Consider the following 22,313-nt stretch of genomic DNA (forward strand, 5'->3'; position numbering starts at 1 on the left):
TGATAGGAATAATGTTCTAAAAGCGGATGTTGTTACACTTGTCACAACTCCATGGTTTATAATTTACTAGTTTAATTATGACCCGTGCCTTGCTCGAGGAGTTTAATTTTGAATTTTTGTTTAAAATTTTTTGAACAAATATTTTATATTTTTTTTATTAATTAGAGTTTTGTGTTTTTTGTTTTTTGCACATTTGTGAGTGTCTCTTTTTTAATGTTTTAAAGAATATTGTTCCAAAAAATAGATCATTGTCGGCGTTTTTTTTTTTTTTTTTGCAAAGCAATGTGGTTTATGGTGTAAAGCACATATAAATGGATTTATGTACGTATATTTGCAAACATGAAACGATTTATTGAATATTTGCAAATGGATGTTGTTACACTTGTCACAACTCCATGGTTTATAGTTTATTCTTTGATTGTGTTGAGTTTAATAAAAGTTTATTATTTTAGCTATTTCAAAAATTTAAAAAATTATTTATATCTTGAATGACATTAAAATAAAATAAGAATAAAAACATTATCTACATCTTGAATGACATTAAAATATTGATATTTAAATGTCCTACTTCAATTTCAACCATTACAAATTATATGTACGTGGTAAATATTCAATAAAGTAAGTCAAAGTCACTTTCTTTTCCTTATTTTGCAATAAAATATTAAACAAAACAAACAATCAAATATCAGAGTTAAACTGTCTGGTAGATGAAACTTTTTAACTATTCCTTTTGCAAATTCTAAAGCTTCCAAAGATATGAGTAAGTTTTGTACGAAGTGATGTCATAAAATTAAATTCAGTATTTATGAATGATATATGGAGATTTTTTGGCGGTGGCTTTTATATAAATTAAATACACTAAGGTTTCGTGGAACGTGGGTGGTGAAAATAGGAGATATAGAAGAGCTTGGTTAATTTCTTAATTCTCAAACATGTTGAAGGCCTTGGTTACAGTTGCTGCTACATTGGTGATTGTTGCAGCAACAAACATGTTCATAGTCTCTGTGCAGGCTCAACAAGGTGGTGACGGCTGGGGCAGAACGCCTTGGACCACCGTGACGGTAAAAAATGAGTTGAATTCTAAACTTTTGGCTCATTGTTGGTCATCAGATGATGACATTATATTGGAGAACATTCTTTAGGTAAGGGAGAAAGCTTCTCTTGGTCCTTCAAAGTTAGCCTTTGGGGCACTACTAAATTTGAGTGCACTCTGCAATGGGACAACGTGGCAAAGGACATTTTAATTTTTGAGGGTAAAAAGGATAAGCGAGTGTGTGCATCACAGTGCTTGCGAAGTATTAAGGCAGATGGAGCCTATTTTTTCCATCAGTACAAACAAATCTGGGAGAAAAGGTTCTCATGGTAATGCTTGCCTAAAAGTTATAAGTGAAATATAAAATAAACTAAGAATAACCCAATTTCTTAGTATATGATACTTGTAATGTTTCATATATTTTAATGGTGAACGAGAATGTGTATTTTGAATGTATTTCATTTTTTTAGCGTATTTTGAAATTTGTTTATGTTTATGGTCGGCGATCACCTCTTCTTGGTGACCTAAGGAAAATTAAGGGATTTGCAGGGTGAAGGGCCGCGCCGGAGTTCAAACTCTTGTGAATGAACTAATTTACTAACAATTAACAACTAACATTTACCTATATAAAAAAACCTCTTAGCTAAACAGACCATAAAGAAAAAAAGAAAAATAAAAATAAAATAGAATCAACCTTGCTGAACTTGTGTTAGTGTATGGCCATAATCATTTTCTCATTTCCCCTTCTTCCTCTTCCTCTTCCTCTTCCTCTTCCTCTTCCTCTCCTCCTCCCACCCAACCCACCGCTATTTTTGGAGAGCTTCCCTGACCACCATCCTGCAGCCACCATTAACCACGATACAAAAAATTTCTCCACCCTTCCCCTAAATCTCTTCCCCAGATTCTGCATTTTGTTCTCCTGTTTCTCGATTAAGTGTGGTGTACCATACCTCTGTTCTACTTTAACTAAAAGTGATCATCACTCTTTGATATTCTTTTATCCCATCCCCCTGCCCCTTCTTGCAGCTTTGCTGGTACATTTAGTGAAAATGTGACACGACCTATTAGGCAATATAATTCTTAGCAGCCAAGGTGAGACCTCCTCTGGTTGTTTGTATCTTTGTCAGGCTTCAGATTTTATTGTAACTTTAATAAACATTTATGGTTGTTAGAAATCAGGCATATTTACATACAGGGAAGGTAACATAATACATGATTATCTTGCAAAAAGAAGTTGGATGACTTACCTTCACTGTTACGAGACTTTTTTTGTTTACCAATGTAGTGTCTTTTTGAAACCTATTTACCATTATAATGTAGCTTTATTTTTAATTACCTAAGTAGTATAAATTGTCACTCTAAGTGGCGATATCTACTTTTTTGTTTTGTTTTAAGAAATCGCTACAAACAATGGTAACACCTTATTTCTTTTGGACTTTCTTTCTTAGTGACGGAAACAAGTTCGTCACAAAATCTTAAAAATAAAAGGGGATGGATGATGGAGAGAGAAACTTCCCGTCACAAAATATATTCCATCGCTAGTTCATTTTGCGACGGAAAGTCCCCTGTAGAAGTCCCGTTGCTAAAAGTTTTAATATTATTCCCTAGGATTTTGTGACGGAAGTATTTCATCGCAAATAGTTCCGTCACTAGTTGCTTTGCAAAGGAAAGCTTCTCTCTCCATCTTACGTCACTAATTCCTTTCTTATTATATATCAGGATTTTGTGACGGATTTTTCACCGTCACTAAGAAAGAAAGTCCAAAAAATAAGGTGTCACCATTGTCGTGGCGATTTCTTTCAAAAAAGTTAGGTATGACCACTTAGAGTGGAGATTTATACTAGTTAGGGAATAAAAAAGAGCAGTGCTATGTGGTACGAAGGTCTTAGGCTCGAGAGTGCACGAGGAGAAATTAGTGGCGGTTTTAAACCGCCACTAAGTTGCGGTGCCAGGAAAAAAATTCAAATTTAATGTATTTCTGGCGGTTTAAAACCGCCACTAAAATGCGGTGCTTTAATAATTGCATGCGTTACACATTTCTGGCGGTTTAAAATCGCCAGAAAATGCCTCGTGCATGGTGCACGAGACCCCACCTCGTGCCCCACATCATTTTCCAATAAAAAAAAGGCTACACTATAATAATAAATAAGTTTCAAATTATTAATACATGATATTAGTCATGAGCACATAACTAAGGAATCCTAACCCCTTCCACTCAGACCAATATGTTATTGGTCACTCTAAGAATATATGATCCAGTAAAAAAATATGGCAGGCCCTTTGTAGCTCCAATTACTATGTTCAACCTCTTGGCCCAATTAATCCAACAATAGCACTCCACTTACTGTAATAATACAAATATGAGCATCAAATTACAGAGATAAATGAATTAACTAAACTCCATTAATTAGTTACATACTTATAGATAAGCACTCTTTACTGTTAGCTAGTTTTTATGTTTTGTTGTTACTTTTCCTCTTGTAACAAAATAAAAAAATTAGCACTCTTTAATTGCTGCTCATAACCGACGACTATCAAACAAACTACTCTTTACAACAACAATCGAGAATAATGCAAAAGCTCAGGAGTTTAATTAGTCCTTTAAATAAATTAATTTTGATGCAAAAGTCAGTACTCATACACAAGTTAATCATTTTTTAAGACTAGAATAAAATACCAAAAGGACTAATATAATAGTAAATGAAAGTGTAAATCTGAATATGACTTCACACAAATAAATAAATTCAGATATTAAACTGTGAATGTAAAGTAACACTAAGATAGAAAACGCAAAGTTTAGCCTTTTTACTAAACAAATGAGATTAGGTCATGTTATAAACCACGATCAAGTAGGACAAAAAAACAATATTCTCATATTGATTACCATTAAAAGAAACTATGAGAATTTCTCAACTAGGATAGAAAATTATATCTGCATCTTCAATAGAATTAAAAAAATTATGATATGTGTGTCCACATCACATTCAGATGAAGCCAAAGTCAATTGTTTACCATATTACTTCAGATTTTACAGCATGATATTCTGCTATAAATTATCAGAATCATATATTTCATAGCAATTAAATGCAAGACATATATGCATGATGTGAGACTCTTTTGTGCATATGGGTGCCTCTTATATAAATTATGCAGGGTGGTGGAAAATAGAAGATAGAGCTCAGTTTATCATCTCACAAATTAAACATGATGAAGGCATCGAGTATATTGGTGATTATTGCAGTAAAGATGTTGATGGTATCTGTGCAGGGTCAACAAAGTGGTGACTGGAGTCTCGCCCAGACAACAGTGCGTGTTCAAAATGAACTATTTGGTCTTCCTTTAGATATCCATTGTCAATCAAGTGACACTGATCTTGGCATACATCATCTTGAAAATCATCAATTTTTTGAATGGTCCTTCCGTGTTAACATTAGGGATACAACTCTTTTTCATTGTGTCGTGCAGTGGGTGGACACTGTAACAATAACAAGGCCCATTGTAATTTACGATGCCAAGAGGGATGAGAATGTTTGTACATCAAAATGTTGGCGTCAAATTAAAATTGATGGAGTTTGGTATTACCATGAGAAGCAAAACTCTTGGGAGAAGAGACCATGGTGATGGGGTGCTACCCTAGCTTGCTTTATTTAAAAGCTTACTTTTTTTGTATGTTCCAGTGCAAAAAATATATAAATCAATAATCATACATGTACACGTTATACGGTTATGTATTATTTTATAAATAAAAGAGATCTTCCTTTACTTCAGAACAATTACATATCATGTCCGCTCAATTATATCATACATGTACACGTTATACGGTTATCCGACGTGCGCTATCTCTTCATGTCCTCCCTTTGTCTCTGGTTGCTTGTCCAGCCCGCGAGCCTTCTCTCCATGCAACCTAGAAGCGACCTCTGCTTGGCTTGATAAAGGTGAACGTGGGCACTGCACTTGGAAGAGAGAAGCTGGCCAGTTTCGGTTTGGTGGCACGTGATAGGAATGGTGAAGTGATGGCGGCAACTTCCTTTTTCCCAACAGTGGCATTGACAACAACTATTGCAGAAGCTTTATGTCTTAGGTGGGTGATGGTGCTAGCATCTCAATTGGGTTTTCGGAATGTGCAATTTGAAACAGATTCATTGCAACTGTTTCAAGCGTGGCGAAAGCGAGAGGGTAGTTCTTATTTGTTTTTTATTATTCAGGATTGTTTTAGACCGTTTAATTTGTTTGATCATGTTGATCTTGTTTTGTCCGTAGAGAGGGAAACTCTTGTGCGGATTTTATGGCTGAGAATGCCTTATCACTCTTTGATATTGTTTGGGTTGAGGAAGGACCCTTCGGGGTTCTTAAGCTTTTTGCAGGCTGACATTTTGGCTTCCATGCCACCCTTTTAATAAAGCCATGGCTTACGTTAAAAAAAAAACTATTAGTTTGCCAATCGAGGGGGAAAATAATAACAAAAGCTAATAGCATTGTCATGTTAAATAAATGTAGTATTTTATCAATTTGCTAATAAAATGACATTTTTGAATGTTTAATTACATTTTCCCCCATAATTATTCTCTTACTACTTTCCATGAGCTTCTGGTCTCATGCCTATTATCTATTAAATAAAGTGTTTTGTTTTTGAAAAAAAGAAATCTTTCTTCCAACTCTATGAATATTGAATAATATGTATTTCTTTCAAAAAAATGAATAATATGTATCTTCCTCCGTTATAGAATGAAGATTCATATATTTTGAATGAGGGAGGAATGGGCGCATAAAGCCCCTGTTTGAACATGAGCTCTAGGAATGGGCATACATCCTTGGTTGAACTTGTCACTATTTCGAATAGGGACCTCTTCTAGTAGTGTAGATATTAGGGGTTGTGGGTTTATTGTTTGCTTGTGGGGGTTTTGGAAGGTTTTTACTGTAGTTGTTGAACTTGATTATTGTATTCATGTTGAGAGGGGTTGATTCTCAACATTATCTTTATATCCATACACATTTTATTTTTTAAAAAGTATTGACCAAACTCATATATGATTTGTTTGTTTTTATCAAGAAACAATTGTCATATAGACAAGTTATAGATTAAGTTACAAGTTAAGTAGTGTTACTAATTTATTTGAGGCAACCTATTTAATTAAATACACTTTTTAAAAAGCTAACATTAGCCTTTTTTACTAAACATGATCAAGCAGGACAAAAAAAAAATTCTCATATTGAATAGCATTAAAAAAAATTATAAGAATCTCTCTAGGATAGAAAATTATATATGCATCTTCAATAGAATTAAAAAAATTATGATATGTGTGTCCCACATCGCATTCAGATGTTAAAGATTTCATATTCACCTCCATTTGCCACTTAAGTCAAAGTCAATTTTTAAAATATTAAAAAGCCAAAGTCAATTGTTTACCATATTATTTCAGATTTTACAACATGATATTCTGCAATAAATTATCAGAATCATATATTTCATAGAATTAAATGCAAGATATATATGCATGATGGGAGGCTCTTTGCATATGGGTGCCTCTTATATAAATTATGCAGGGTGGTGGAAAATAGAAGATAGAGCTCAGTTTATCATCTCACAAATTAAACATGATGAAGGCATCGAGTATATTGGTGATTATTGCAGTAAAGATGTTGATGATATCTGTGCAGGGTCAACAAAGTGGTGACTGGAGTCTCGCCCAGACAACAGTGCGTGTTCAAAATGAACTATTTGGTCTTCCTTTAGATATCCATTGCCAATCAAGTGACACTGATCTTGGCATACATCATCTTGAAAATCATCAATTTTTTGAATGGACCTTCCGTGTTAACATTAGGGATACAACTCTTTTTCATTGTGTCGTGCAATGGGTGGACACTGTAACAATAACAAGGGGCATTGTAATTTACGATGCCAAGAGGGATGAGAATGTTTGTACATCAAAATGCTGGCGTCAAATTAAAATTGATGGAGTTTGGTATTACCATGAGAAGCAAAACTCTTGGGAGAAGAGACCATGGTGATGGGGTACTACCCTAGCTTCCTTTATTTAAAAGCTTACATTTTCGTATGTTCCAGTGCAAAAATTATATAAATCAATAATCATACATGTACACATTATATGGTTATGTATTATTTTATAAATAAAAAGAGATCCTCCTTTACTTCAGAACAATTACATATATCATGTTCGCTCAAATATGCATTTGTTTCTCACTTTTGTAAACTTCTTTTATTCCTCAGAACTCTCTTAAATATGTTCTCCAATGTGGCAAGGTGGATAGGGTGTGTAGCTGCATCAAGATACACTAAAAGAGTTTAATTTTATTCAGGAAATGTTTCTTGGAGTTACTCATTTAAGAAATGTCCGATCCTCGGAGTCGCTACTTTTTGTGAATAAATGAAATTTCATTCCTAATTGAAAAGGAAGACATGGAGTCTCACCATAACAATAGGGAACATACAAAGTTTAAGGCTTATCAAGATAAACCCAAATGTCATTTTTTCTAAAATACCATGTTTTGCCAAAGCATCTGCAAAAGGATTGACTTCCCTATAATATGTCACTCTCCAATAAAATTAAGTACCTTTTAGAAAATGAAATTGATACAATTTCAGAAGATTGTGCGATTTCCATAGCCGATTATTGGCATTACGAACCCAGTCAGCCACAATGGAATGATCACTTTCAATCACTAGGTTTTGGAGCTTGAAATCTTGGCAGAAAATGAGAGGATTGAGGATTGCAAGAACCTCTACAGTCTACATCAAAAGCCCACTTTCTCATTCTTATCAAAGCTTATTTTGTATTTAAAATTGATATAATTTTAAATAATCGTTTACCATCTCTAATATTATGAAATTATCCGCAAAGCATGTATTTTAGGGGATTAATCTCGCAGTTATTATCATTCAGGACTGTTTTGCTTCTTTTCTTTTTTTGATTGTTTAGATATTTCTTTTGTTCATAGACTTGGGAACTCTTGTGCTGATTTGATGGCCCGAAACACCTCTAATCTTTCTGATGTTGTTTGGTTGGAGGAGGGATTTCCGAGATCGTTAAGCCTCTTGCAAGCAGATGTTGTGGCTTCGATGCTGGCTTGATTTTTCTTAATGAATATGTTTGGTTAAAAAAAAACTCTCATATGTACTGTCTCCTTTATCTTCAATAAAAATTTATTTTTCTAAATTTTTATCATATTCATTAACGGAATATATTAATTAATTATTATTTAGGTTGTCAATTTTACACAAATTAATGGAAATGTCACATAAGTAAGTCCATTAAAAGTTGGAAGAAAAACTGACGGAATGACCAAAATTGCTCACTGCAGAAAGATCTGCGTCTAAAAGCGCTCGTATTAGACATGTAGGACCACTTCAGCACAATCCTATTATATCAGCGACCAAAAATGCAACCTAATACTTAAACCCATTGTCAAACTGAATCTGACTGAGCGGAATATGGAGGTTTTATGGCAGTGTCAACGAGATATAGGAATTAAAAGTCAATGAATTTCAACGTGAATAGAGGAACTGTTATAAGCAAACATTTTGCAATATAATGGAATTGATTTGTCAACATAACGGAATTGATTATTTCCTTCATTAAGTTCATTTTTTTTATTAGTATAAGAGGAGATCAAAATAAGAGAGGAGAGAGTTTGTTAGTATATCACAAACATGTTGAAGTTAGGCATAGTATTTTTTGTGTTGGTGATCATTAGGACAGATGTGTTCATAAAACCTGTGCAGGGTGATGGCCAGACATACGTGCGTGTTGAAAATCAGATAGGTTTTGATGTTGAAATCCATTGCCAATCATCAGCTGAAAATGTTGGCACAAAGCACCTTGGCGATAAACAATCACTAGAATGGGTGTTTGGTGGTTCAACTGGGTATCCAACATCGATTTATTATTGTGCCATTAAATTCAACGCTCTGAAAAGGTCTCTCTTCACTGCTTATGATCCCAAGTTGGATCAGGGAGTGTGTGCATCAAATTGCTTGCGCCAAATTAGACCAGATGGAGGCTATTTTTTCCATGAATACACAAACTCATGGGAGAAACGATATCAATGGGCCTAAAACCTTACATTGTTTGTAATCGTTCCTTGATTATGATACATGCAATATTTTATCAATAAAGGGGTCTTAATTTCTTATTGTTTTTTAGTACAAATATATAGTCTTTATATCACGTAAGAAAGGCAGAAATTGGTTTCATAGTTGCCAAAAATCAAAACTCCGAAGGAGTTTTTTACTTAGTTATTTGGATGCCTATTCGCTTTCCTCTGTTTCTCTTTCTCTGTGTATTTCTGCTTCTCTCTTTTCCTGAAGCTTTTCTAATAGGAGAATATGTAATATCAGTATAAGATGGAGATGGTGCAAAAGTTTCAATGAAGACATCTGGGTATGTTTGACTAAGTATATCAATGAACAAAGAGGATTTTGGCTTTGTTTGCTCATATAACAGCTAGACCATTGTTTTATCATATTGGTTTAAGACATCTCCAAATCATATGCTCTTTCAAGCATTTATACTAAGACCAATCTTCAGTCTATACATAGAATTGGTTGTTTACCTTTATACTAAGATCTGTGTGATGTGAATATGAGATGTGAATCTTGCAAAAGCCTCCATCATAAATGCAGTGTCCTTCCAAGGCTTCCTTAGCCACAACAGCTGTGTGAGTATCTGCAAGCCATGGGATGTCATTATCTCAATTCTCAAGCTTACACTAATAGTATACACCAAAACAAGTTCCAACTATTGATAAAGTAAAAATCCCCCATGTTTACAAGCTAGGTCACTGACATACAAGTGCATGCATATTGCTCTGGAATTATCATTATTATACCAATCAAATATAAGTATATTCCCTACTGAAGAGACTCCCAGCAAGAAGCAAGCACATATTCCTTCATAGAACAACCATATCTATAGAATCTAAAGGGAAATTCGACAGAACAAGAGATGCAGCTAGAAGTATCTTTCTTCAATATTTCTATCAAATATAAATCCATCCATCTCAGTAATGGACATTTGTGCAGTAACACTTGCCATTTTCCTCACCCAATTGGAAGTTGAAACCATAAGTGCTTGATTTTCATAGAACCAGGCCACATAAAAGCACATTTTAAAACTTTCCCCACATGTAATGTTTAAAGTTTGAGAGACATGTAAAACAATTGATACCCACCCAGTTTGCACAAATATCGTTAAACAGTACAAACATAATGTATCCAAGCAATGAGGAAAATTCTTCAAAGAACCTAACCTGGATATTCTCTTAATAGTCAAAATAAAACCTGTTTGCTTCCATCCACGGCTGATTGAGCAATAGGAAGGTCAGGATTTGTATTGTCTCTGAAGCAAGATAAAGTAATCAATCAAAAAAATCATTTCAATGAAAAGAAAAAGGAATAAAAATTATATGAAGGGTGAGATATATAACCAATATGCACATTTGCACAACAAGGAACAAAACAAAAGCCAACATGAAAATTAAAGGAAAGAATATACTATAGCCAATAGGTACATAAAATAAAATGTTCTGCTAAAACTTGGTTGATAATAAGCCAGACCTACAAAAGAAATAAACAATCCCTGCTTCTGCTTAACATTTAAATCAGAATGTCCACAATATGTGATCCTGAGTGTACATCCCACATGCTCAGGGAGCAGATAGCTGATACCAGGGTGGAATTAAGGATCAATGATCAGAAATAACAAAAATTTAGAAACTTGGTTAGTTGGTTTGAGGAACAATATATGGAAGTTGGAAACTATCTTACTCTTAACTGATCCAACAAATCAATTACATTATATATTTCTACTTAGGAACTTGGTTTAATTAGGTGTTATTAAACCAGGGGACTTTATCCAATACTGTAATTATTGAAGTTTTGAAGCACAAGGAACTAGCAAAGCTCAAGATCAAAACAATATTTCAATAACTTGATTTGCTTATGGTTATGGGACTATATAATATGCTTATGAAAAATTTCATCTCTTTTCTCAGAAGATTTACATGTAAGTTGTTGAGCATATAAAATGAAGTATGTTACAAATCATGCAGTTAAGAAGAGACAACCACAAACGAAACAGTTTCATAAGAACTTACACAGCACAACCATACTTCCCCTACGATTTCTGCACACAAGTTTTTCATTCCATCATGAGTGATTTGATCATAGAGTTGACAAATTAGCATGGAAGGTATGTAAATCTCAGCATTTTGTCAAACAAGAAAGCCGAGGATTTCTTAAAGTGAGACAGACAATATCAATTGTGAATGATTTCTAAAACACTGAAGTTGAGAGAGGCATGCCACACTAAATCTGAAAGAATAATCAAACGCAAAACTGAAACCAAAAAAGAAAAGAGGTCGCAGAGAGAGTGAGGGCGAGGAGGAAGAGGAAGAATAATGGTCGATATACATGAGCTTATTAATTAAATCAACACTTGCTAAGATATCCGTAATTTTTGACATAAAATGCAGGCAATAACACAGTTGCCCCTATATTATCGTCGCTAAAGGAAGTATTTGTAGTAGTCACAATAACAAAGAAACTGTGTGAAACTAAGATTTATGCTCCATTTGTTTTAAAATAATTGTCCACTTAGAATTTTAAGGAAGTATTAACTGGTTAATGTTTTACATCTAATGCCCTTATAAAAGCAATAAATAAGGAGAAATAGAGATATACTTCAAACTTCAAAGGGTAAATTAAGAAAATAAATAATATATTTCAAAAATTTAACAATGACAGAAAGAAGTTTATGAAAATCATAAGAGAGAATAATTGTGGGAAAAAGAAATGTGTTCAGGCATTGGAAAATATCATCTTATTTGTAAATAGATAAAGTAATACATTTATTGATATACCATAGCATTGCTATTAGTTTTTGCTATTATTTTTCCTTCAAGCTAATAATGTCTCAGAGCTTCACCATGTGTATTGCTTCACCCACCGATGTCCTTTCCTCTCAAGGTAAAAATAGGCTCCATCTGGTTTAATACTTCGCCAACATTGTGATCCACACATAAAATAATCTCTGTCGACATCAAAAGCCTCAAAATTATGTCTCACGCCATTCCATTCAAGGGTGCACCAAAAAAGAGTAGAGCCAATCCAACTAATACCGAAGGACCATTCTTGGTATTGTCCATTGGAAAGATAATGTTCACCAAGATCATCATCCTTTGAACGACAGTGAACATAGAGAGTAACACCATTACCTAAATCATTTTGAACACGCACAGTTTTTCTCCAGGGCCAACTATCACGATCACTTTGTTGACTTTGCACAGGTACTATAAACTTATCTGGTGCAATGATACTCACCAACAAAAAAACTGTAATTAACACCTTCAACATGTTTGTGAAACTCTTCTATTTTCATCGACCCCTACACTAAATTTCATCAATTGTAAATTGCTATTTAAAAGCCTCCACCTAAAGTGCTATATGCATGTATCCTTAATAACTTTCTAATAAATATATTAAAATTAATAATTTTATATAATAAAATAAAATAAAATATTAATATTTTAATATAAAATAATTTCATATTTTCAAAAATAATTAATTTATTGATATTGTATTTAATTGTTATTAATGAAATTATAATAATTGACAAAAGTCAATTGTGACTTTTTTCAAAATTAACTACTGTATTAATTTGACATTTAATGGTTTTAATGACATTAGAATAATTAATACTCCTTCTGTTCCAGAAAATTTGTTGTTTTAGATGTTCTTTCGATATTCCAAAATGTTTGTTGTTTTAGAAAGCCAATGCATTTTTTTGCTAATTTTTTCCCTCTATATCCTCATTTAATACATTTTATCTCACTTATCACTTTTCATATTAACCAACCACAACTCTTGTCTATTAATTACATTCTTCTCTATCTAAGTATAATTTAATAGTTGCACATCATACTAGTAAAATTAAATAAGGGCAATCTAGTCAAATTATGCTATCAATAATTGCTTTCTTACTCTTTGTGCCACAACCTTAAACTGCAAACTTTCTGGAACGGAGGGAGTAACAGTTAATTATGACTTTTCTACCATTAAGATGTATGCTGACAAAGTCTTTTTTTTTAATGATTATGGTTATTTTTTATATTACAACATAGAAAAATAATGTACTCCCTTCGTTCCTTTTTAAGTATCGTTTTAGCATAAAGCTCTCAAACCAAGATAGTGGATTGTTAGAGTTCTTTTCTCATTCTACCCTCTCAGAGCATCTCCAATGGTAGTATCTAATGTTAAATACATACTCATATGAGTGAGTATCTATTACCATTGTAGTACATATTCAATTCCAACATGGCAAAGATGAGTATGTGGGAATAGATACTCCACACTAGACTTGAAAGGTGAGCTTGTATTTATTACAATCACTTACAATTAATTAAAATTGAGATAAATAATAAAATATACAAATGTGATGTTGATGGTGGGATCCACTATTGAAACTTTTAAGAGTTGTTGGGTTGGAGTAAAAAGTTAGTAAAATTGGGTAGATGATGTGGCATTATGGGAAATTGAAAAAATGATGTGTAGATATTTTAGTGAGTATGATGGATGTAGATGCTCTCACATCCCAATCATAAAACACTTCAATCAAGATAGTAGATTGTTAGTTTTTTTTTTCCACTCTCTCATATCATTAAACATTTAAACCATTTACCACTCTCTCTCAATCATAAAGTCATAAAGCTCTTCATAGTTATTGAAAAATGAGAATTTTTTAGAAAATGTGAAGTGGAGTTATTGAAAAAGTAAGTATAATTGACAAATTGTAACCTTAAAAATTTAAAATGACAGTTAAATAAGAACAAAAAAATTATTCTAAGACAACACTTAAAAAGGAACGGAGGGAGTAATATCTTACGTTCAAAATAATATCAAATACGTCATAAAAAATTGATATCAAATCATTTTAAAGGATTGATTTTGGAATTAGCTCAATTTTTTTGTATTTTATGTTTTTGCATATACATGTGGAATATTAAAATTGTTTTGGTATATTGACTTAAAGCATAACAAATTAGAAAAAAAGGGAATTAGAATGTAATTAGAACTATAATTATATTGGTTTACTCTTACCTATTTGTTAGGTTTGGAAAAAAAATTCGTGCACTGAATTAGCTAATTGCAATTGGTGAGTTTGTGTTTAATATAAAGAGTAAACCAGTTAACCATATAATTCGAACTAATTACATTAGCTTGCTTTATATTATAGGGTCAATTCAAACCGTTAACGTATAATTTTATGTTGAGTAAAATACACTTACCCCCCTCAAGGTTTGCTAGAAAAACACTTCACCCCATTCTTATTCAAAATATACACTCCACCCCACTCATTTTATCAAGTTAACCTCATTCAAAAAGATGCTAACGGAATATTCCATTCAAATCAAAATTATTTAATGTAAACTTATTTTTCCTTATTTTTTCTGTTTTTTTTTTAGAAAAAAACGTCACTTTCTAATATTTGACCAAACAAATATTCTCAATACTTACATACTGTTGGAGCTGGTATATAAAGTAACCATTTTATAAAATAATTCAAGAATAAATATGTATGAAATAGTTTTAAATTAAAACTTATGGTAAAAGTACGTTAAACTTCCACTCCATAAAAGAATATAAAGTTATATTATTATTTTAATTAATTAATTAATTTGGATAGCGTTGGTTATAACATGTTAAATGTTAAAGTATATATTACTTTTAGTAATTGAAAATGAGGGATGTTATTGATATATGATAAGAGAATTTTATTAAATAATATCCATACATTACTCAATGAATTCATAAGCAACATTTTTTTATAAATCTAGGAAAAAGAAATTTAATTAGTATTTATTTGGTGAAATTTTAATTAGTATGAAATTAATTTCGAAATATTTTTATATAATTCACTATTTATAAAAAATTTTATAATCTGGGTATTACTAGTAACTGTGATGTGATATTCTTTTTTGTTGAAACTAACGTTTTTTTTTTAAATGGAACTGACGTTAAACGATTTTTATTTGAAAGTGAGGTTTTTTTTTTTGGAAAAAATAAAATAAAAAATAACCAGAAAAAAAAAAGAAATGAAAAAATATGTTTACATTAAATAATTTTGATTTGAATGGAATATTCCGTTAGCATCTTTTGGATGGAGTTAACATGATAAAATGAGTGGGGTGGAGTGTATATTTTGAATAAGAATGGGGTGGAGTGTTTTTCTAGCAAACCTTGAGGGGGTAAGTGTATTTTATGTTTTATAAATGTCTTAGCCTAAAGGAACGAGTTACTAATTAAATATCAAAGAAAACAACAACAGTCATGTTCAGCAAGGTGGGGTGCTCTAATTTATTGCCCAAGAGGTGGAATTTTGGATTACTCTTGAAAATTTTAATGTTATCGGAGATAGGGTAGATTTGCCACAAAATTCAAAGGATGCATTCAAGGAACATTTTCGGTGGAGGCTTTTATAAATTGAAATTTATCATTTATGTGGCTCTGTGCACTGTGCAGGAGATTCTGAAAATAGCTAGGAGATCAGTTACTAGCATGTTGAAGTTGTTTGTTACAGTACTTTACGTGTCGGTGATCCTGACAGCAAATTTGTTGATGATAGTACCTGTGCAGGGTCAACAAGATGGTGGTGACAGGCACTGGTCCTTTCCTAAGACAACAATACGTGTTCAAAATGATTTGGGCAATGGTGTTATTCTCTATGTTTATTGTCGTTCAAAGGATGATGATCTTGGCGAGCACTATCTTTCTAATGGACAATACCAAGAATGGTCATTCTCTCCCCTCTTTATTGGTACTATTTTGTTTTGGTGCAACTTTGTATGAAAGGATGTGAAAAAGAGTTTTGAAGTTTATCACCAAGATATTGATGTAGACTGCAAATCGAAATGCCGGCGAAGTATTAGACCAGATGGTGCCTATTTTTACTTACAGTACATAGGTGGTCATCCATGGGAGAAGAGATACTCATGGTAAAGCTTTAAACCATTATTAATTTGTTAGCCGAAAGAGAAAATAAAAATAAATTATAGGCACTGCTTGCAATGTTATATGAATAAATGTAATGGTTTTTCTGTTTACCTAATTAAATGTCATTTTCTTATATATGTTTAATCACATTTTTTATCATGTGTTGCTGTACTACACCACCCCTAACATAAAAGAGGATTCGACTGATGTTGCAGTGATTTTGTTATGCATGCACTATAATTGTTCTAGTTCTCTTTCTCCCTGCTCATTTACTTTTTTCTCGCTTTCACTCATCAACCAAACAAAGTGTAACATGTAACCAACATCTTCGCAAGCACAATTATGCCCCACATTTCCAGTAACAAATCAAAGGTGCCCCATTGCTACAATTTTAATCCTATTGTTTACTGTGATGATTGCTCATTTGGGGAAATAAATTGTAGAAGTAAAAGAAAAAACAAACTAATTAATAGAAAAAATTATGAAATTCATCTAAATTTACAAGTGATATTCCTCTATTGAGAGAGCAAATATCTTTTCTTACCCCACCAAACAGAAATAAGGAATAATAGTATACAACCTCCAGATGTACCAAATGTTGCTGACCAAAATTGATGAGGTTGACCATCAAAGAGTTCAATGTGAATATTCATGCCAAACAATCCTACAACCACAATACCAGCATTAATTATCATGTTTAATGTATTAAATATTACTGCTACCTGCAGAAGTTGATTTCTCTTATCATCCAAGTTTATGTTGATATAGTCCTCTGTATCATCTACGTACTCACTCAACTGAAACAAGTAACAAACAAACAGACACAAAAATGAGTATCATAAATATTAAAATGTCACATTTCTATTCTAAAAGTTGAATAATATACACTGGATAATTTTTGTGAGACTCCATTTATCTGTGCAAAATAAGCCTCAAGAAGCATCTCTAATTCCTCGACATTTGGCTTAGAACCATAATATTTGTCTTTAGCGGAATTGCTATCATCACTACAGGAAAATAAGCAAATGTTAGTGTGGAAAATGTTAATTCTAAGAAGAAACAATATATTTGATTCAACAACATTTTATTGTTTTTAATGGAGTATTTCACTGTTTCTTCTCAAAATAAAGCTGTTAATATACTACCATTACTAGTTTGCACCTTTCATCATCATCTTCAAGTGACCTATTGTCTTCCTTTGATGATGGCTGACGAGCATCAAGCTTTTGTGTCAAGTACATTTCTTCCATGTCATTATCATCATCCAACAATTGTTCAATTTGATCTGCTACCTGTTGAGTCCAAGACTAGTATTAGTCATTTTTTGGAACAAATCACCTTAAATCCCATTAGCTAACAACTTCTTGGAGATAATTTTGTAAGCTTTTAATCTTAATTCCAATATGCACAAGTGTGCTAGATTAACTAACAGAAAATGGAACCTTTTAAAAACATGGAAAAACCGAAAAAGACAATCATACATAGTTTATTTCCCCTGAATCATGCAACTGGGTTTAGCAGAAATTTTCATGTTCAATAAGCTTTAGTCCCTTCATAAACTTTCCAATACTCTTGTTGTAAAATTCATGAATCTTCACACATAGTGACAAATGTTTGAGTGAAAAAACATTTACCTTCTGCACACGACCAGAAAGTGCAACCAGACGATTTTTTATCTGTCTTACTCGATCAAGATTGAGTGAGCTAATTTGAGAGGTCAACTCATCCAAAGCTGGGTAAGCTTCTTCCTCCAATGTTCGAGTCTGATATAGAGAGAAGTCATAGAGCTTCTAAGCATAAATTACTAAGTGGAAATGGGGCATGAATTCCTTAGCAACTTCAGAAAAATTCCTCCACTAACTTTAAGCTAAAAGAAAAGAAGCAAATATGATTCAAATTTGGTGACATGACTCAATATCTATTTGCTTCAAATTGTAAATATGATGTTTTGTGTTAATAATTTGATATGCATAGTTTTTTTTTTTTTTGGTCAACATGCATAGTTTTTATTTGAATGATGGGAATAAATTCTACTATTATAGTGTTACTGGTAAATACTAATCGGAATGTCTTATTCAGCAACAGCTGTACAATTAGATTGAAGTGTTATACACTGAAGATATAAACCTGATTTGATATAGAGTAAATGCAATGAATGCAGTTCGGTACATGAACAAAAGAAATCACATTACAGACCTCAAATTCAAGACACGTGCAAGCAGATTCAATACATGCCTCAAGTGCTCTGAACTCAAAAGGTAGTTGCTTTGGAGCTGATGCTACTGATTTTCCAGCCTCTGCAGTCTTAGCCTTACTCCATTTTACATCAATCTTTTGCATGTCTTGGAAGGTATCAGAATCCTCAAATACCCCTTGTAATGGAATGTTCAGGGAATCATTACGGCTGCTCAACAATGCTGACTCATCTATGGGAGGTTTTCCTTCATAATAAGGATCCATGTCTTTGCTAGTCTGCAGAACAAAGCTTAGAGTAAAAAGCATGCAATTCCTCTTGACAATGTCAGCCATTAAAGTTGGATTTACATAAAGAGAGCATTGATCTATTCCCACTAGGCTTTTATACATTCCCATAATTGCAAATCAGTTTACGATAATTGTAAGCTAAAGTTCTTTTCTTTCATGAAATATAGGCTTGAGGGTTTTCTCATATCAGCATTAAAGAATCAATGACATGATTAAGATTTAAGAGTTTAACTTTTAGGCTTAATGGTTTCGCCAGTCGCCACTAACCGCATGAAATGAAAGGATTCTCTACAAAGCTAAGATGGTAAGCTAATAGCATTCATGAGAGTGATTTTTTTTTGTTTCCTCAAGATATTCTCACCACCACCCGCCATGAGACTAATCCCCCGACTCTAAGATCACATTAAGTGGGTAGACATCTCCCAACAAATCATTCTCCACACGCACCGCTCAATGATCGAACCTTGGGATGCTTAAGGAGTCCGACTATCTACTAGGTGTGCAGTGGGCTAGACCTTGCTTGTAGCATTCATGAGAGTGATGATGCGTAGCTTTCATGCCCTCAATAATCTCTAATTTAGAGAGTTGTAGTGATCCCTCTATATACTTGATAATCACTTAAATGTTAATTTCAAAATTCACTATATCATGTGCATTACACTAAGCAATTATTTATTGGTTAATTCTGAGGGATTAGAGCAATCAGTATGAAAAAGAATCCTAAAAAAAGTCAGATTTACCTGGGATGGAGTTTCATTGGTAGAAGAAAGAATGCGGCCTTGAAGATTTTGAAGGAAGCTAAGAAAAAAAGGGTTAGAAGAGTTGATCATGAGAGCTTGTTTGGCAGTGATGATGGCTTTGATGTGTTCCAAGTTAACAACAATGGCTCTGTCTCTCCCTAAAATAGAAGAAGGGTGAGAGAGCATTGGATCAAGCACCCTAAGATCGCGCGCCGGCAATCCAGTCCGGCGCATGATCGAGTGCTTGTCAATGTCCTGGAGGCCGGAGTCGCCGGAATCCGAAACTTCCATCCAACTCTTCACTCCCATTGCCATAACTTTCCTCCGAACCCCTCTCGCCGTCTCTGCCATTGTGTCTTCCTGAATCTTCTTCTTCCTCCACTGTGAGGAAGAACAACAACCTAAGCCAAAATCAGCTATAATCCCAGTCAAGTAGTGTGCATATCAAGCATCTGAAATCTTGTGTTATTGAAAATTACTAATACATCCTTTGATATTTTCAACAAAAACCTTTTGCCGTATATATATGTAGTTAGTTACATTCAAACTCGCGATTTTTCATTTTTCCTGTTTGATTTGATGATGACTGATGAGGCTTCACCCGCCAAATTCGCATATAGTTGATTTACCCTGTTTTGATTGAGGTGTTATGCACTGAAGATATAAACCTGATTTCATAACATTTTAGTTAAATTAAAATGAAAACTTTTACTAGGTTCAAAAAAAAAATGAAAACTTTTACTGGTTCAGCAGATTATCAATGACATGGATCCTTATTATGAACCGAGACCTCCCCTAGATTTAGCAAAGGACACATTCCATCACAGATTTTAAATATTTTTGTATTTATCTTGAATTCAATTTAAATTAACCTGTAAAATGAGAAGGGAAACCGAAGAAAGTATCTGGTCGAACATAAATCACTTACACCAGTCTTGATTCTTGAAGCCTAATGATCATAATAATTGATGAACTACACAAGATAATATGTATTCTATAAAAGGAGTTCGTGTAAATTTTCAATGGAAGCATGATAATCTCATTATGACTTTCTAATTTACATGAACTAATAGGATTCGCCTAATAAGCACGCCTAATAAGCACAAGTTTTTGCTTGTGCAACCTTGCACAAGATCGGTTCAACCCACTTTGATGGTTGGACCTATTTTCTTCTGATTTATTTTAATTAAAAAAAAACATGATTAATTATTTTGACCCCATCATTTTCTTCATTTTCATCCTGGTGTTCATAAACCGCGGTCATCCCGCTGTTGTGGCCTTTGAAGGATGAGGCTGAAACCCATGATCATATCGATCACCACACTCCACTAATCCACTTGTTCATAGTTAACGAATATAGTTAATTAGTATTGTTATACATATTTAAAGTTTTACAATTAATTTTTAATATAATTAGTAATATAGAGTGTCTTTAATGACTCAATAATATTGTTATTAATGTAAAACTCAAGCCAATAATTAATATAACTAATAAAAAAATTAATCAATATAATTAATTAGTATTATTATACACATTAAAAGCTTTATAGTTAATAATATATTTTTGTTGTTACATTTATTTTTTGTTACAATATAGTTAATAATATAACTTCTCTGATGAATCATTAATATTGTTAATAATTTCAAACTCAATCCAATTTCATACACACACTGACACACACACATCACAATATATCATAATATGCAATTAATGTTTATCATAATAATTATAAAATTTTAATTAATATATTTGATTAGTACTGTTATATGCATTAAAAGTTTTACAATTGAATTTTTTTATGGGAAATTAATAATTAATCTATAATGACTCATTAATATACATATTTATTTATTATAAGTCATACAATTAATTATTAATATAAGAAATAAAATAAATTGCAGTTAATATGATTTATTAGTGTATTGTACACATTACAAGTTTTATAATAAATAATTAATATAATTGTTAATATAAAATATCTTTGATGAATCTTTCTATATTATATAATTAATTATTATATATTTATATTGATGCCTTGCAATTAATTGTTAGTATAACTAATTATATAAAGTGTAACTAATGTAGTAGATTAGTATTTTTAATTTATACACATTAAAAGTTACAATTAAATTCTTTTATGATAAAATAATAATATAAAGTGTCTATAATGACTCATTAATATTGTTATTAATCTGAAACTCAACTAATTTTATTATATATATTGCAACTTTTTGTGTGGATAGTGAAATAGAAAAGGTGAGTTTCTAAGTATCTTAAAACTATGTCGAAGGTGCTGGTTACAATATTTTATGTATTGGCGATTATCGCGGTAGATGTGTCCACAGTACTTGTTCAAGCAACAGATATGTCCACGGTACCTGTTCAGTCTCAACAAGGTGGAGGTAATATTTGGCCTTGGCATAAAACTACTGTGAGCGCTATAAATAATTTAGGTGATGGTGTTAATCTCTTCATACATTGTCGTTCAAAGAATGATGATCTTGGCCTCCGTATGATTTCCAATGGGAACTACATGCAATGGTCATTCAAAGAAAATTTTTCACTCACAACTTTGTTTTGGTGCAACTTAAGATGGATTTCTGGATCAACCACTTCAGTCAAGAGTTTTCAAATTTTTAAAGCCAAAAGGGACAATCAAAAGTGTGTAGCGAAATGCTTGCGGAGTATTAGACCAGATGGAGTTTATTTTTATGATGAGTTCAAAAATATCTGGTGGAAGGAATATGCATGGTGGTAGCTTTAAGGTGTTTTAAGATTGTTGAACGGTGTTAGATAATATATGAAATAATGGATATGAAATAATATTTTCCTCTATTTAATCACATTTCCTTTTCTCATATCTAAAATAATCATCTTTGCATTATTTCGAGTATTTTTATCTCTCAGTTTCACAAACTTCTTTCTTTTGACTATCTAAATAATATCTTCTCCCATATAAATGGCCGTGACATGAAGATTCATAAACTCTTGGAAAAAAATGGTTGCTTGAAGTTGCTTATGCAACTTTTATTTTCATTCTTATTT

At 32.4% G+C, this 22,313-nt stretch overlaps 2 protein-coding genes across 2 annotated transcripts; one reads left to right on the plus strand and one right to left on the minus strand.

Annotated features, from left to right (window-relative positions):
- Window positions 1-16,558: 16,558 nt before the first annotated feature.
- LOC130713423 (magnesium transporter MRS2-F-like) lies at window positions 16,559-19,618 on the minus strand. The gene is made up of 6 exons (XM_057563190.1): window positions 19,268-19,618; window positions 18,240-18,353; window positions 17,678-17,806; window positions 17,205-17,335; window positions 16,930-17,050; window positions 16,559-16,840 (listed from the first exon to the last, which is right to left on the minus strand). The coding sequence occupies exons 1-6, from the start codon at window positions 19,616-19,618 to the stop codon at window positions 16,559-16,561; spliced, it is 1,128 nt and encodes a 375-aa protein (XP_057419173.1).
- Window positions 19,619-21,523: 1,905 nt separating this feature from the next.
- On the plus strand, window positions 21,524-22,110 carry LOC130710420 (self-incompatibility protein S1-like). Its single transcript, XM_057559692.1, has one exon. The coding sequence runs from the start codon at window positions 21,550-21,552 to the stop codon at window positions 22,024-22,026; it is 477 nt and encodes a 158-aa protein (XP_057415675.1). The 5' UTR covers window positions 21,524-21,549; the 3' UTR covers window positions 22,027-22,110.
- The last annotated feature ends 203 nt before the right edge of the window (window positions 22,111-22,313 follow it).

The sequence above is a fragment of the Lotus japonicus genome, chromosome 4, assembly GCF_012489685.1.
Source record: "Lotus japonicus ecotype B-129 chromosome 4, LjGifu_v1.2".
Taxonomy (NCBI): Eukaryota; Viridiplantae; Streptophyta; class Magnoliopsida; order Fabales; family Fabaceae; genus Lotus; species Lotus japonicus.

What these genes read in the sequence shown, in the direction of transcription:
- LOC130713423 (XM_057563190.1), bottom strand. Translation starts at nt 19,618, where the DNA reads ATGGCAGAGACGGCGAGAGGGGTTCGGAGGAAAGTTATGGCAATGGGA. An exon ending in CCAATGAAACTCCATCCCAG is followed by an intron (nt 18,354 to 19,267) that starts GTAAATCTGACT and finishes AAATGGAGTAAG; the next exon opens with GCTAAGACTGCAGAGGCTGG. An exon ending in GCACGTGTCTTGAATTTGAG is followed by an intron (nt 17,807 to 18,239) that starts GTCTGTAATGTG and finishes TCTCTATATCAG; the next exon opens with ACTCGAACATTGGAGGAAGA.
- LOC130710420 (XM_057559692.1), top strand. Translation starts at nt 21,550, where the DNA reads ATGTCGAAGGTGCTGGTTACAATATTTTATGTATTGGCGATTATCGCG.